Genomic DNA, 15537 nt, shown 5'->3' with positions numbered 1-15537 from the left:
ATCTATCTATCTATCATGTATGTATCTATCATCTATCTATCTATCTATCTATCTATCTATCTATCTATCTATCTATCTATCTATCATGTATGTATATATTTTCTTAGCTTCCGAAGCAGAAAATACAAATGTCCTAGCCTGAGCTGATAGACTTTATTAGTCACACTTTTACTCTTCATCAGAAGAGGAATCCTTACCTTTATTAGTTGTTAATCCAACAAGACAGCAAAAATTATTGTGACAGCTCCTGTTGGTTCACTTTGTAAACAGAGGACTTGGACTACTACTATAACATTGGGGGGGGGACTTATTGTCTAGATCCACAGTCCTGACTCACACTGTTGCTCCAGGCCACCTCTCAGCTATGACAACACCGACAATGAATGCTTACCCTCACTGTAGCAGAGCCTAAGAAACCTACATTGTTCTATGTCATATCCATAAGGACACAAGAACAAATCTCCTCTGAAGAAGTAGTCAAGGAATGGATAAGATGAAGACTTCTCTCCACTGGAAGACTTTTGATTCACAGTTTTACACCAGCCTAATTGGAGAGAGATTTTTGTACGCTGTAGGGAAAGATGATGTCAAAGCCACACTGCAGGCAGCGCCTGTTACTGGCTTGAACTGGATTTAACCCACTGGGCTTCGGCTTGTGCTGTTAGCCCTTTGCTATGAAATTTCAGTTGTTAGTGATGACTGCACTTTTGATGTTGGAAGTTGGAGTCAATGCCAGAAAAGCCATAAGCAAAATCCACAACCTTCAGCCAAATTCTGAAGTATCATTAGATTTACATCTATTTCTCATTTTCACAAGACGTTGACTCATTGAAAGTTCATTAGTGTATTTTGTGTTTAAAATTGGCCATGAATATATCCTGTGTACTACAAAGAAGTTTCTGATTTATACATGGCTCTACTGAGTGGCTCAAATGACATGCTTGGTCTGCTAGCTGCCTTTGTTTTTTTTTTTAATATTTATTTATTTATTATGTATACAATATTCTTTCTGTGTTGTGCCTGAAGGCCAGAAGAGGGCACCAGACCTCATCACAGATGGTTGTGAGCCACCATGTGGTTGCTGGGAATCGAACTCAAGACCTTTGGAAGAGCAAGCAATGCTCCCAACCTCTGAGCCATCTCTCCAGCCCCCAAAGAAATAGTGCACTCTGGCCAGTACGGGGATCGAACCCGCGACCTTGGCGTTATTAGCACCACGCTCTAACCAACTGAGCTAACCGGCCAGCTACCTGCCTTTGTTTTTTATGTAAGAATAAAGGACAAGATACCTTTCATATCTTTGGTTGTGAACTATCCTGGTGGTCAAGAAAGGTGGAAGGCTTCTAACACTCAATTTCAGGTGCCATTTTGGGTGAAGTATTTTGTATTTTTAATAAAGAAAGCAAAGCACAGGGATCCACTGATTGCTCACTGATTGCTTTGCACACTGGTCTTTGCCTAATTCTTGCCTGGTGCCTGTGCTTTACCCCCCCCCCAACAGATTCCAGTTTTATTCCTACACTGTTGAACTCTGCTACCTGACTTCTTCACTTCACGTTGGCGAAGAGCTTGCTGTGATTGCGCTGGGGCCATTAGCTCTGAACACAATAACATTCCCCTTGCTTCTGATCAGATGGGGCTGTCAGCTCCTGTTCTCCTCCCGCCCGGATGCCTTGTCAAAGCTTATCATCACGATGGGATTATGGACAGTTCTAGACCCATTGGCGGTGTTTATAGTGGATGCTTTCCTGGGGGTAAGTCAAGTAAAATAACCAAGATATGAATCCCTGGCACACAGTTCAGCACAGTGCACAACTCAGTTGACATGGAATGTTTCAATAATGATGTCATTCAGTATTCATCCTGAATTGAAGTTATTAAGCTTTTCCTCATAAAAAAAAATCAAGGATGGTCTCATAAAATTGATTCAAGCGTGATTTTAACTATTGCAAACTTTAAAAATAAGTAGGGAATGGCCTAGAAAATAAAAAACAAACTGTCACATTTTAAAAATTATTCCAAAATTTCTTTTTTTTACATAAAAATAAAAACTTTTTCAAAATGAAAGATTTTCATAGACAAACTTCCCAGAAAAGAACTTTTACAGTAGTTCGTTCAGCATGACTGGCTGCCTATCTGCTTTCTGCTGGGACAGCCTTATGTACCAAATAGAAAGGCAAGAGATAAGAGCTGCTGTAATATTTTGAAGTCATAACTTTTCAATAGTCACCCCTCAGGCATTTCTTTCAACATTTGTGATGATTTCGAAGTGACAAGCACATTGCACCTTAAAAACACAGTCTTAGCATCCTGAATGATTGTTAGGGACATGCAACAGTGCGTGATGCTGCATGGGAGGACAGTATTCCAGGACTAGGCAATGACTCTGTGCTTCTGATCACTGTTGTGCAGTTTCTTTGTTATGTATTGATGTATGAACTGAGCTGTGGAGTAAACAGCATCTCCATTTTTCAGTATGAAATGAGTTGTGGAGTAAACAGCATCTCCATTTTTCCGGTCAGACAAAACAGTTACATAGAATTCTACTAGTTACAACTAGTATCTGAATTCTGAAACTGGTTATTCTCCCATTGTATCAAAATCTCTCCTTGAAGCTGTGAGTCCATATATTGCTCTGTGAAATTAAGTGTGTGCTATCTAATGATAATTATTCAATCTCAAAAAATTATTTAATTTGCTGATGGATATGACTATAATACATATACAAAGTTGATACGGTTATTCTTGTGAATTTGTTTGACATATCTATATCTCTGGCTGCTTAGAGCTTGTAAAGTATGCAATTTCTTGACTTATGCTTTTCAAGCACTTTCGTCAAACCCAAAGCTGTATGCATTGTAAGCAAGCACCCCACTCTGAATTACATCGCCAGTGTCTGAAACAGGTAATTTTTAGTTTTTATTTTGTATCAAAACCTATTCCAAGTCTTGGTAAAACAAAGGGTATGGACTGTGCCCCAAAGTTTCTTCATCAGTGGATATGGGGTGAGGGAACACTGACTTGTGCTTCCACCAAATTCCTACTCAATGCAGACCCTTTAGTCCGGGACCACAGTTTAAAAACCTGAAGTCATAGCCATGCAAGAGGCTCTGAAGAGCATACTGGAGGACCCAGGAACACTAGCATCACCTGGAAGACAAAAGCCCAGCATACAGAGCAATCAGTGGTACACCCTTCATTTTTCCGTCCATTAGCTATGATTCCAATCAAAGATAAAGTTTAGCATCTTTATCAAAGTTTCACTCAACTTTTCCAAAGGTTTATGTTAGATTATCAAAGCACAATTGAAGATGGTGGCTCAAAATTATATGATAATTCAAACCAGAACACACTTTAATCTGAAGGCAATAGAATTCTAAGCAATTTCAAAGTGAAAAAGGGGGAAATCTAAATTAAACTTTTTATATCTAGACCTGGCGATAATATAAAACATTGAGCAGGGGGCAGGCAGGTGGCCACTCTAAATTAATTCAATGTGATCAAATATTCAGTTATAACATTATATGATTGATGTTCCCCCTACCATGAGGACATGAAAAGGGACGTTTCATATTTGGTATGTATAGAGTTGGTCTTTATCACTACCCTAAGCAGATCTTAGTGTATTGACAGACTATACTGTTAATTATATAAAAAATGATTTATCTCAATCACATACTATTAAAACTAAAGTCTCAAGTATCATCTGATGAACTTTTGGGGACATTCTACACCTTGGGTCCTAGAGCAGGCAGTACAGCCTGATCTCCCTTTTCTACTTTTCCTGGGCTATCCTATGTCACAGTACTGCTTCTCAGACTTGAATATTTGCAAGTGTCCAGGGTTTTCACCTAATGTTCACCATGGCTCATCAAGAAGGGCCCAAGATTCCATATTCCCTATGGTCTTAGGTGATATTAGTGGTGCCATTTCCCTTGACCACTGCCGGAGCAAAATAATACTAGACACAATGTTGAACCTTCCCTACCACTGCTGTTTTCTAGGTTGAACCTTTAGGTTGCTAGGCTCCTCTTGGCCAAACTGGGATCCTTGAGGCTTTGAGTGCACTGGTACAATTTATATGAGAATTTTGTCCATTCTTCTATTGAAGGGCATCTAGGTTGTTTCCAGGTTCTGGCTATTACAAACAATGCTGCTATGAACATAGTTGAGCATATACTTTTGTTGTATGATAGGGCCTCTCTTGGGTATATTCCCAAGAGTGGTATTGCTGGGTCCAGGGGTAGGTTGATCTCGAATTTCCTGAGGAATCGCCACACTGCTTTCCAGAGTGGTTGCACAAGTTTGCATTCCCACCAGCAATGGATGAGTGTACCCCTTTCTCCACACCCTCTCCAGCAAAGGCTATCATTGGTGTTTTTCATTTTAGCCATTCTGACAGGTGTAAGATGGTATCTTAAAGTTGTCTTGATTTGCATTTCCCTGATCGCTAGGGAAGTTGAGCATGACCTTAGGTGTCTTTTGGCCATTTGAAGTTCTTCTGTTGAGAATTCTCTGTTCATCTCAGTGCCCCATTTTATAATTGGGTTGGTTAGCCTTTTACGGTCTAGTTTCTTGAGTTCTTTATATATTTTGGAGATCAGACCTTTGTCAGTTGCGGGGTTGGTGAAGATCTTCTCCCAGTCAGTGGGTTGCCTTTTTGTCTTAGTGACAGTGTCCTTTGCTTTACAGAAGCTTCTCAGTCTCAGGAGGTCCCATTTATTCAATGAGGCCCTTAATGTCTGTGCTGCTACTTAAATGACCTCTGCTAATAAGGCTTAGAATTGGACAAAAGCAATCGTGGGAAATTACCATGTCAATCATTTAGCATTATTAAAATTAGCTCCAAACTTCACATTCACCCCTGAGTGTGTTCTGGCCATCTTGCTGCTATGGACTGGAATCACGTGTGCTTGCCGTGTCACGTGTGACTGCTTTCTGAAAGCTTGGGATTGTTAGCCACATGGGTGACATTGTGAAGGAGGGAGCCACTGGGGCCAGCACTGTGCTCTCAACCTTGTCAAGTTCCTTTCACCACGGTGGCTCTCCTCATTGCGATGCTGCACAGACTGAGTTAGATCCAGCTGGATCCTGTTCACCTTCTTGCTTATGAGTTTCTAAGCAGCCGAGGAAGAGACTGTACTGTCAAGGCTGGTTGGGCAGGAGATGTAAAGACACCATCTGCATCATGGGGAAGACCTTATCCTGAGCTATCTCACGAGTCCTCCCAAAGACCAGATTGACCTATGCAGCAGGCATGGTCCTCATGCTGAGCTTGCTGCAATGCCAAAGGCAAGTCAACTGAGGAGTATAAGCAGCTGGCCTTGACGATCTTCTGAAACCTTCTCAGAAAGACTGTCTGCAGCCCTTGGGGGAAGGCCTTCTTTATTCTAGTCAGGACCCTTAGACGAATGAAAAGCCAACCAGTCCACTGTATACAAGGCAGCTGATGAAGTGAGTGTACGGAATTGACGCTGATGCCCCTGATGAAATATATAGGAAGGCAGGCTTTATAGTGTGTCCATCTCAGGGAGGCCTTACCCCAAAGAAGCTGACGTGTATGATAGGGGATGAATCTGGGGTCTGTGTTTTTTTTCCAGTTGCAAAGAAAAACATTTATGTCTCCACAAGTCAACTCTCCGACTAGTCTTCCTCAGCTTTCACTACTTTTCAGCTAGTCTTGCTACTTTTCCTCATGATGTAAATACCCCCTCCAGTAGACCCTACATTCCAACACAGTTTCACCAGGGATTATATTCCCAACACATACTTTTTTGGAGACCTGATCAGATTAGATATATATGGAGTGGTGGAGAAAAATCACAGAGTTGACATCATGGGGAGCTGTTCTCTTGTCCCTAGTCTGTCATTATGTTCTATACAACACCAAATAACCTAGTTAAGGACTCCAGCCTTCAGTTTACATATGAGCACTGTGTAAAAGTAGTAACACATGCCTCGTTCATCTCACACTACTGGCAGGTGAAACAAATAAGAGACTAAGTGTGAATAACACTTAAAGAATTCACATATTTCACAAATTAATAGTGATAGAAGGGGGTAATGAGGTCATGATACTATGTTGTGTGTACAACATTCAACATAAGAAGCTCCTGTTTCAGACAGCAACTCAGTCCATATCAGGAATCAAGTACACCCACAAGCATAGCACACATGTTGTGCGAAAGCTGCCATTGTAGGTCCATGGCTTTTTCCTGCACATCATTCAGGTCTTGGCTCAGTAGATATCTTTGACGGTGATATTAAAAACCACACCAGACTGTCCTGCTGCAGTTCAGATCTTGAGTGGTCCACAGGCTCACATTTTGGAAGCATGTTTGTCAGTCCGAGGGGCCATCAGGAGGTGATGGAACCAGAGGGACCAAGTTTGCTGGGGCATTGGCTTGACTGGATGTACTCTCTCATCTCAGGCCTCAAAGCGGTACAGCCTGCTGAGTGTGGCTGTAAAGCCTGAAATCGTGAGCCAGAATGGGACTTCCTGCCTTAAAGGTGCCTATCATGGGTACTTTGTAAAAGTGACAGCAGGCTGTGGCATCTCTGATGATGCACACGTACTGTGATATTTCCTCTCTGTATGTTACTAAAGCTTTTTGGAAATTTTCTATTTTCTCTGCAGTGCTGAGAATTGAGCCGTGTCTTAAGCAAGTCTTGCTGAGCTACATCCTCGTTGCCTCTTGTCTTTTTAGCTTTGAGATGGGGTCTTATGAAGTGGTCCAGATGGACCTTGAGTTTGCTTTGTAATGTGGTCAGGCTTTGAATTTGCCATGCCTTGGTCTCCTGAGTAGCTGGGAGGCAGACCTGCAACACAACCTTGCCTATGCTATTTAGCAATACGCCCGTGCTTACTCTTGCTCCCATACACTTAAAAAGAGGAGCCTGGGAGGCTAATGTCTTTGTTTAATATTCTTTTCTCTTATTTGAGCAGAAGGGCAACTAGTAGGTATTTAGTAGGTGAGAGTCTAATAATGATTGGCATCTACTGTTTAGATTATTTTTTATTGTATTCAAAAGTATATCATGTTTTATTGTTGTTTCATCAATGAATATTTTATCTATTTCTTTTTCATGAAGCAAGTAGACAGAGAACTAGAAAAAGAGGAGGTAGGCTTTAAGGGCCCTCACCCATCTGCTCTCCCAGTGCTAGTAGTGAGGGCGCCCTTTCCCAGGTGGAACGATTAACAAGCAGTGTAAAACAGAAGCTTTGCCGTGGTAAGCTGGGCTTTCTGAATTCTAGTCATTGCTCAGTCACCAAAAGATATTTTGGTGCAGGCAAAATACAAATTAGCCTGCCGACTCCTTTGTTCCCTTCTCACACATGTGATTGGGATTAGCTACTTTAAGAAGTACCTTTTAGCACCATGCTTCTGTAACTGCCAGTTTAAACCCTAAAGAAATGGTTCTCTCTCTCAGCTTGAGGAAAGCTCCTTACTGTAGAGGGATCATCACTTCCACTGGATATCATGGGAATCTCAGCTAAGGCACATTCATGCTCTGTACAATTCAGAGGTCAATGATGTCCCATAATGACACCATAGGTGCTTTGCAATACAGATTTTTCTTTAAAGACCTCATTACTTCGCGTTTATTTATGACCCTGTACAGAATATGTATTTCTGCCTCTCAAATCAGGGTGTGTTTTTAAATTAACCTAATGTAAACTTTAGTTTTCAAACTCGTATTAAATAGCGTGATAACTTTTTATAAGTTTCTAAAACAAGCCATCCCTTTTATGCATGGCACAAATTAAATTTCTATCAAATCTGTTTCAGAAATAAAAGAATCTTTCCACCATCACATTTAATTTCTTTATATCTTGTGCTCATTAAATTCACGAGTTAATAGCACATAAATAAAACATGCCTTTGGCTTCATGAATCGCACATCAAGTGCATGCACGTTTAAGTCTTAGAAGGGAAAATGAGAAAAAAAAAACTGGCAAACCAAGCACACAAAACCCAGCCTCCTTTCTCTTTCCTTTGTGCGATTTTCAGCTCTTACAAGATTTAATTTAGGAACAAATTATGATACTGTAGAGTTTCGTGTCTTTAAATTAATCTGACACATGATGTCTCCATTGTTATTTCAATCTGTGCTTCCTTTTCGCAGCGACTTGCACATAATGAGGAGACTCCCATCGCAGATGCAGCTAAACTCTACTGGATGCTTGTGAGAATCAAGCACCCAGCCATCCTGGGTGTCCTCATCACAGGGGTGCTTTACACTCTGCTCTTTGTCCTTTCTTCCTTGATTCTGTACTTGTATTGTCTAAGGTAGGTGCTTCCACTGCGATGCTCCTTAGCTTTGGTCCTGAAGTTGATGTGGGATGGAAGGGAGGGAGGAAGGGAGGGAGAGAGAGAGAGGAAGGGAGGAAGAAAGGAAGGAAGGAAGGAAGGAAGGAAGGAAGGAAGGAAGGAAGGAAGGAAGGAGAAACAAATAGAACCATTTAACAAGTCAGACATTCCCCTGGTTATAGCCATTTTTTTTTCATGCAAAACAACAAAAATCATGTCTTGACTTTGGAAGCAAAGTCTGATTTCACTGTGGATCATTGTTCTTGTTTTCCCAGATAATGGGCTAACAGAAGCCAAGAATATTTTTTGACTTACAAAGACATTCTAGGAAATTTCCTTGGAGTGTCATTGACAATTCTTTATCTCCTTCCAGTTTTGTTTCCATCTTCTCAAACATCCCCGAGAGACAGATAATCACCCAGCTTTAGTCCTGAGTTTTCAGATGATCTGGATTTGCTAGGCTGTCAATTAAGGAAGCAAAGTGTGTGTGTGTGTGTGTGTGTGTGTGTGTGTGTGTGTAAGCATTGCAAGGGTGCATGTACATATGTGTGTGAAAACAACATAAAGTCAATAAATTCAAGGGAGAAAAATATGCTAGGAAAAAGTTTTATCTGATGACTCTTTCCCATGCTGTGAAGATGCTTCTCAGTTGGACAACCTGCTTCAAAGCTTCTTTCAATGCCATATGAAATGTCTATTTGACTTCTGTCATCAACTCAAATTTATGAATTTATTGCCAAGATCAATGTCATGATGTTACCTCTATGGATTTTCTATTTTTATAGATTTGGTTGTAAAAATGTCTATTTTGCATAGACATTTGTGCATGGTGTAAACTGCAGGTACTTTTCCCTGCTTTGCTATTGAGTCATTCCACTACGTAATAAAGAGGCCAAAATGTCCCTGATGTATTTCCATCAGATATTGTGCAGATCAGCTAACCCCTATGTAGTCATCAGTGGATCCTCTATTCAACGGTAATGGCCCAGTGGAGGTCTGGTGTAATCTTTGATACTTTAATGTGATTGGACCAGAAGAACAACAAAGGCATGTATAATTTCAGGCAAAAAAAAAAAAGAATTAAAGATCACACAGTTTTGAGGAATTATAAAATGTGTTTGTAGAGTCAAAATGTTGCAACATGGCCAGAATTGGATGAGCTTTGGTTGGGAATGTCACAGAGGTTAGAGGCTCGCTCTTCCTTCCTTCCTTCCTTCCTTCCTTCCTTCCTTCCTTCCTTCCTTCCTTTCTTTCTATCTTTCTTTTCTTTTCTTTTCTTTTCTTTTGTTTTCTTTTCTTTTCTTTTCTTTTCTTTTCTTTTTGTCCATGCTACAAAGTTTGGATTCTTCTATGGAAAAATGAAGGAAGTGAAAGACTTTCATTTTCAGAAGACCATTCCACTTGTGGAAAGGGGGTTGGATTTAATAGGAGTCAGATGAGAAGTAAGAAAAACTCATTATAAAGTCACAGCAATTATCTGAACAAGGAATGTCCAAACCTTAACCAAAGTGAATGACTGTAGAAGAGAAAGCAGAGGTGCACTTAAGAGATAGGCAAGGTTCAGAACAGAATTGGAGTTGAAAGAAGAAGATGAGAAAGCTTGTGCTGTTTCACTTAACTTTAGTTTTTTAAACAAGCAGATGGGGGATGGCTGTAATAATATACAAGCAATAGATTATTAATAAACATAAAATTCTTAAGGGAGCTAACGGATGAGCTGAAAATCCATTTAGATTGACTCTAATATATATGTTTTGAAATATTCTTTATTCCGTGTGTGTGTGTGTGTGTGTGTGTGTGTGTGTGTGTGTGTGTGTGTGTAGGTGCCGCCAAAGGAATATGTCTGATCCCATGGAGTTGGAGTTACAGGCCGTTGTAAGAGGCCCAATGTGGGTGCTGGGAACTGAACTCTCTGCAAGAGCAGCAATGGTTACATCATCTCTCCAACACCAACCTTGAGATATTTTGTTCTTCCACAGGGAACATATCCTACAGGAACTCATGAGGGCAAAGGACAAAGAAATCAATCCTGACTATAAATTTGCCTTGAGTTTCAGTACATGGAAGGAAGTACATTACATTGCAGGAGATGCACTCAACACAGAATGAAAACAAACGGTCAATCTTCGCCTATTTTTTTGTTTTCTTACAAGGCTGTACACAAATAAAACATAGTTAGACAAGAGATCCTGTGTATCTGGGTGAAGTCTGAGTCCATTTCTATCTAGAAATCAAGGCTGCACAGGAAAGAGCATGTTTGTGGACACCCAAGCAAACCAGATGTCTGAAGTATCTGAAGACAGAGGTGTGGCACAGTTGTTGATGTCTTTCACTTTGAAGACAGGCGTTGGTTCATGATGTGGAGGGAGGGTGACGTACTGGTGAACTGTTGATGCTTGGAGGGTTGGAGGATGGTCCAGAGGGGTCTCGTATGATAGTCATTGCTTGAGGATAAAGTCACTGCTTGGGTTTCCTTCCAGTGAACCGATCATCCTCAGATGTGGCCCTTATGTCCCTAACGTAGCTCGAGTAGAAAGCCTAATTCTTCAGGGAGAATTGGGTTGTTTTGACCCAAGGCTGGTTTGTATGTTGAGATGTCATAAGTGCTGTATGTCATCTTTTTACGGCACGTACTTTCCTGGGAAAAGGAAGAAGTCTTTCCTAACCATTCAGTTTGCATTTGAGCACCCACTTGTAATGTGGCCCCAAGCAATGTTGTTCACTTGCTAGATAATGAGGGTTCTTCACATATAACAAGGTAAAATATAACCCACTAGCATGATTTTATAAGAGGAGCCACATGAATAATCACTGCATTATTTAAAATGAGCACAGTTTCCAAGAAGTTAAGGAAATAAAAGAGTAGGTCATGCAATTTTTCTGTCTGTGATTTTAAAAGTTACAAGATAATGTTACATATCATTTCTTCCTGTATCAGAGACTCTCTTCTCAGGTAAAATGTTTGCAGCTGTACTCTTCCTCTGACATCAATGCTTTAATTATCTAGATGACTCATGAAGTATAAAAAGTCAGCCCAGAATTTGTACAAACCAATAAGTAGAATTTGCTTTGTTATAGAAAGCACAAATACTGAGAAGGAAGCTCAATGACAGATGGAAACTGATAAGGGGAAAGGACCAGTTGGATGGAATACGTACACCTCACTGATAATGAACCTCAAAGAACACATCTTAATGAAGCTTGGTGCATTTTCATAACCCTACTTTCTATTGGCCTCTATGCCTAACCTAGTGTGTTAGACCCGAATAGGATCAGAAATTCCAAATAGGACTTTACTTATATTTCTTTTTTTTTTAACCTGGCAGGGGAGATACCATGATCATGAAGGTGGTTTTCCCAGGGCGAGGCTTATCCATTGTACTTTACTTATATTTCAAAAGCCAATGTTTTAGAGTAAATAGGTCAATCCAATCCATCAGCTGAACAATCTCTCCTCCCACCACTTCAAAATATCTTCCTCTGCCATGGCATGGGGCTGAGTAAACCAGTTTTCTGAAGGAAGCACTGCCTACTACAGATACGTGTGATGAGGAAATTGGGAGGTTTGGTTGTTGTTTTGCTTCTGACATAAATTTAGTAAAGAAAGGAGAAATCGTAAGTTCTTATCTTAGTGAAAAGTGCCAAAGAAGATTTGCGCAGGTTGACTGATAGGGTTTGGCATCTAGTTAACATACATAGGCAATCAACTTGTCTTTCTGGGCTCTTGGTGTAGGGCTCTCAACATGGGACTGATAGCATGCAGAACTGTAGGAACGCAGAGGAGATGGAGTCACCCATACCAGCTGCTGACTGAGAATTCGATTAGCTCTGGTCATTGGAAGCACTTTTCCATGGGGACTGGACCCTGATGAGATCTGGTGTCTGACTCTCACTGCTCCAGGAGTCTGAGTTATTTGGCACTGAAGGGTTTCAGTAGCAAAAAAATTTCCATTCCTTGTGGTTGTGAGGAGAGTGCTGTCTGAACGAAATTTTGGTTCTGTGCAAGACCCTTAAGAATAAGCATAATTATCTGGGCTTGATTTTTTTTTTAATAAAAGAAGCATTTGTGTTTTTAATGTTATTTCCTTATTTATTAAAGGAATACTGCTATATAGACAAAACTAGAAAGTATTAAAAAGAATAAGAAGGTAAATTAAAAGACCATAATAATTTGATAGATGAAGAAAGCATTGTTAAATTTTGGAATATTTACTTCCATTTTTTTACGCCCTATGTGTTGAATTTTGTAAACGTGTAATTGTGTACCATGAGGACAGTTCAGGTGCTGATTTCCACCTCAAAGTATGATGAACCTTTTTACATTGTTTAAATTATTCTCAAACATTTAATGCCTATACAATTTTACATAGCATGCTGTATAAGAAGTATAAAGTATTTAAATATATTTTACTGTTGGCAAGTTGATTGCTCCACAATTTTTTTGCATCTTATAAATAATTCTGATGGACCTCTGAGAGCACGGGGCTTTACCCATATTTTAATTATTCTTTGAGTAGTATCCTGAAAACCCCCATACACTGGTTGATGAGATAGATGCACCGAAGACATTTGATAATTATGGTGCAATTGTCATCTAGGGAATTTTCATGGGTGTATGAGTCTGCAGCCAGTGAAGAAATGCAGGAAAGGCCAATCATTGCATGTGCTCATAACTTTATTAAACCTACCGGAATCCTGTTTTTTTTCTAAATATGCCTTCCTTTACTTACTAAACAATCTTGATATGTTTTTTACCCATTCTTCTTTTTCTTATATTTTTTGTGAATTTCACTTTTTTAAAGTCCCACTTGCCTTTCTCCGTGTGTCATTCAACTCCTTTTGCTCACTCAGTTATGAGTCCCACATATCTCAACAGTGATAACCTTTGGTTATAGTTTCAGCAGATAACTTCTTTACTTACTAATTGCCTTATAATTTGTATGTGACTTTTAAAATAAAAATATTTAGCAGAGAGTGATGGTGTGTGCCTCTTAGTCCAGAACTCAAGAGAATGGGGCAAGAGTTATTTCTGTTAGTTCAAAGGTTCAAAGCCAGCTTCAGTTATATAGAACTGGGTCAGCCTGAAAGAAAAAGCAAGACGCTGTCTAAAAAGAATAAAGTAAAACAAAATAGTAAGATATTTTAAAGTTCACCACCAGCAAAGCATCTTTATCACACATTTTATGACTTACTTAAGGAACTCAAGAATTAAAAATAATAACTCATATAAAAATTTACAACTCTTTTGTTCTCTCCTATGCAGTTTGATATTTTTAATTAAATTCCTAATTGTAAACCATGCACACTTCACTTTGTGTGGATATTGTTGGTGCTAAACAGAGTATCTTTTTATCTTTTTATTTTCCTGGCCTATTAATTTTAGGCAATATTAAAATATTAGTTATTTTGCCATTTTATCTTGTTGGATTCATAAAGTAATTTAACTCCATACTTTTCTGTTTTCAGTGTACTACAGAATGAGCTTTCCCTTTCTGTGGCCTCTTTTATACAATTTATCTTTTTATTAAACTTTTGGAGTCAGTCCCTATCTCATAGTATTGAGCCTTGCAGCAAGCAAGATCTCAGCAGACATTGTTTGCGTAGTTTAATTGTAAAATCTTTCTACGAATACTATCAAAGATCTGCAGGCCACTTACATGTTCATTAATATTATACAGAGAATGAGCTCTCATGATTTAAATGTAACTTAGATTCATTTAAGCGTTTAGATTCCTGGAAGCTGTACACAAATTTAAAACACTGGTAATCAAGTTAATTAGTTTGGGAGTGAGCTTACATCTTCTTCATTGTTGATTTAAAGGGTCCAAACAGCCTTATAAGTTTTAGCTGCTGTTTAGAAAAATTAATTTAGATGAAAATGATTGAAGGGCCAGTTTTGATGAAAATATCATGAACCTATTCACTATCTGGAGTAGATATATGAGATAAACAAAGATTTTTTTCCTCCCTTATAAATCAATCTTTCTTACACTGTTCTTTTATTAAAGCAAAAATATTATTTATTACCTTTATGAAAAAATTCTAATGTTTCTGTAGGTAATATAATCTGAAAAATATTGCCTGGTTCTTCATCATTCTCTACCCTGATTTACCAAAACATGCTTGCACAGGAATAAACACATCTCTGATATTTGGGTTCTATCGTGCTCGTCTAAGTCAGCGGTTCTCAACTTGTGAGTCACAACCATTTGGGGTTTGCATACCAGACTCCTGCATATCAATTCTTTACATTATGATTTATAGCAGTAGTAAAACTACAGTGATGAAGTAATAACAAATTAGGTTTATGGTTGGGGATCATTGCAACATGAGGAACCATATTAAAGGGTCCTAACGTCAGGAAGGTAGAGAAGCACCACATTCAATTCTGATTGTCATCAGAATTGCCCATTGCTGTGGGAACATATACTTTACTGACTTCTGTCTCCACTTGTTAGACCCCTTAGCCTCCTGGTGTGGGTAACATGTCCATCTAGGTGCTGGATGCTTTTCTGTCTTATCATCAGCAGGAGTCTTTTCTCCCATTCTCATGGATAGCTACACAAAACTGGAGAGCTATGAACTGAATATCCCTCCATCTGGCTTCTTTTCTTTTCTTACAACACTGTCAGAGCTGGGTGCCATGGTGTGTGTGTATTTATAGCCTAAGAGTTTGGAAGGTTGAAGGAGGGACCTCACCACAAGTTTTGGTGAGGTTAGGCTGCAAGTTCAAAGTAGGATACTACTTCAAAAACAAAGGAGGAATTATCAAGAACAAATAAAACTTTCATCAACAGCTGAAGTCTAATAGTCAGTTAAGATTAAATGTCTAATTAGTAAATTTGTCTCTAGCTGAAGAGACTTCTGGTAAATTAACCTGTTTCTAATGCCCCTCGGGAGAGAAGAAACTAAAATAAGTGGCTAGTATTTGCTCCTTCATACCATGCATAGAGGATACAGTGCGTATGAATTTGGCTGACTGGTATCAGGAAGATGTGTCTATCAGGATGAAGACAGGTTTGAGCTGGTTTGGGGTCATTAACTTAAGGAGCTTCCTGAAAAACTCTCACAGAAGCATTTGCCTCCGATAGGATCAGTGCCAAGCAGCAGGGCCTCATCTTGCTTTTGTTTGGGGATTTCTTCTTCTTCTTCTTCTTCTTCTTCTTCTTCTTCTTCTTCTTCTTCTTCTTCTTCTTCTTCTTCTTCTTCTTCTTCTTCTTCTTCT

General features: G+C 39.3%; 1 protein-coding gene and 2 non-coding genes across 3 annotated transcripts in view; 2 read left to right on the top strand and 1 right to left on the bottom strand.

Moving 5' to 3' along the window:
* Ofcc1 (orofacial cleft 1 candidate 1) overlaps positions 1-15537 on the top strand; it is a gene marked incomplete at its 5' end in the record, with an annotated part of 272407 nt that overhangs the window by 179548 nt on the left and 77322 nt on the right. The window contains 2 exons of the mRNA XM_026782925.1: positions 1502-1754; positions 8128-8291. Coding sequence (XP_026638726.1) covers positions 1502-1754; positions 8128-8291 — 417 coding nt within the window. The remainder of the gene's footprint in view (positions 1-1501; positions 1755-8127; positions 8292-15537) is intronic.
* On the bottom strand, positions 1171-1244 carry Trnai-aau. Its single transcript has one exon. It is a non-coding gene; the product is annotated as a tRNA-Ile (tRNA).
* On the top strand, positions 11624-11793 carry LOC113456891. Its single transcript, XR_003377619.1, has one exon. It is a non-coding gene; the product is annotated as a U1 spliceosomal RNA (small nuclear RNA).

Source organism: Microtus ochrogaster, chromosome 16 (genome assembly GCF_000317375.1).
Source record: "Microtus ochrogaster isolate Prairie Vole_2 chromosome 16, MicOch1.0, whole genome shotgun sequence".
Lineage (NCBI taxonomy): Eukaryota > Metazoa > Chordata > Mammalia > Rodentia > Cricetidae > Microtus > Microtus ochrogaster.
The sequence above is the reverse complement of the archived record's forward strand: the minus strand, read 5'-3'. Positions and strand labels throughout refer to the sequence as shown.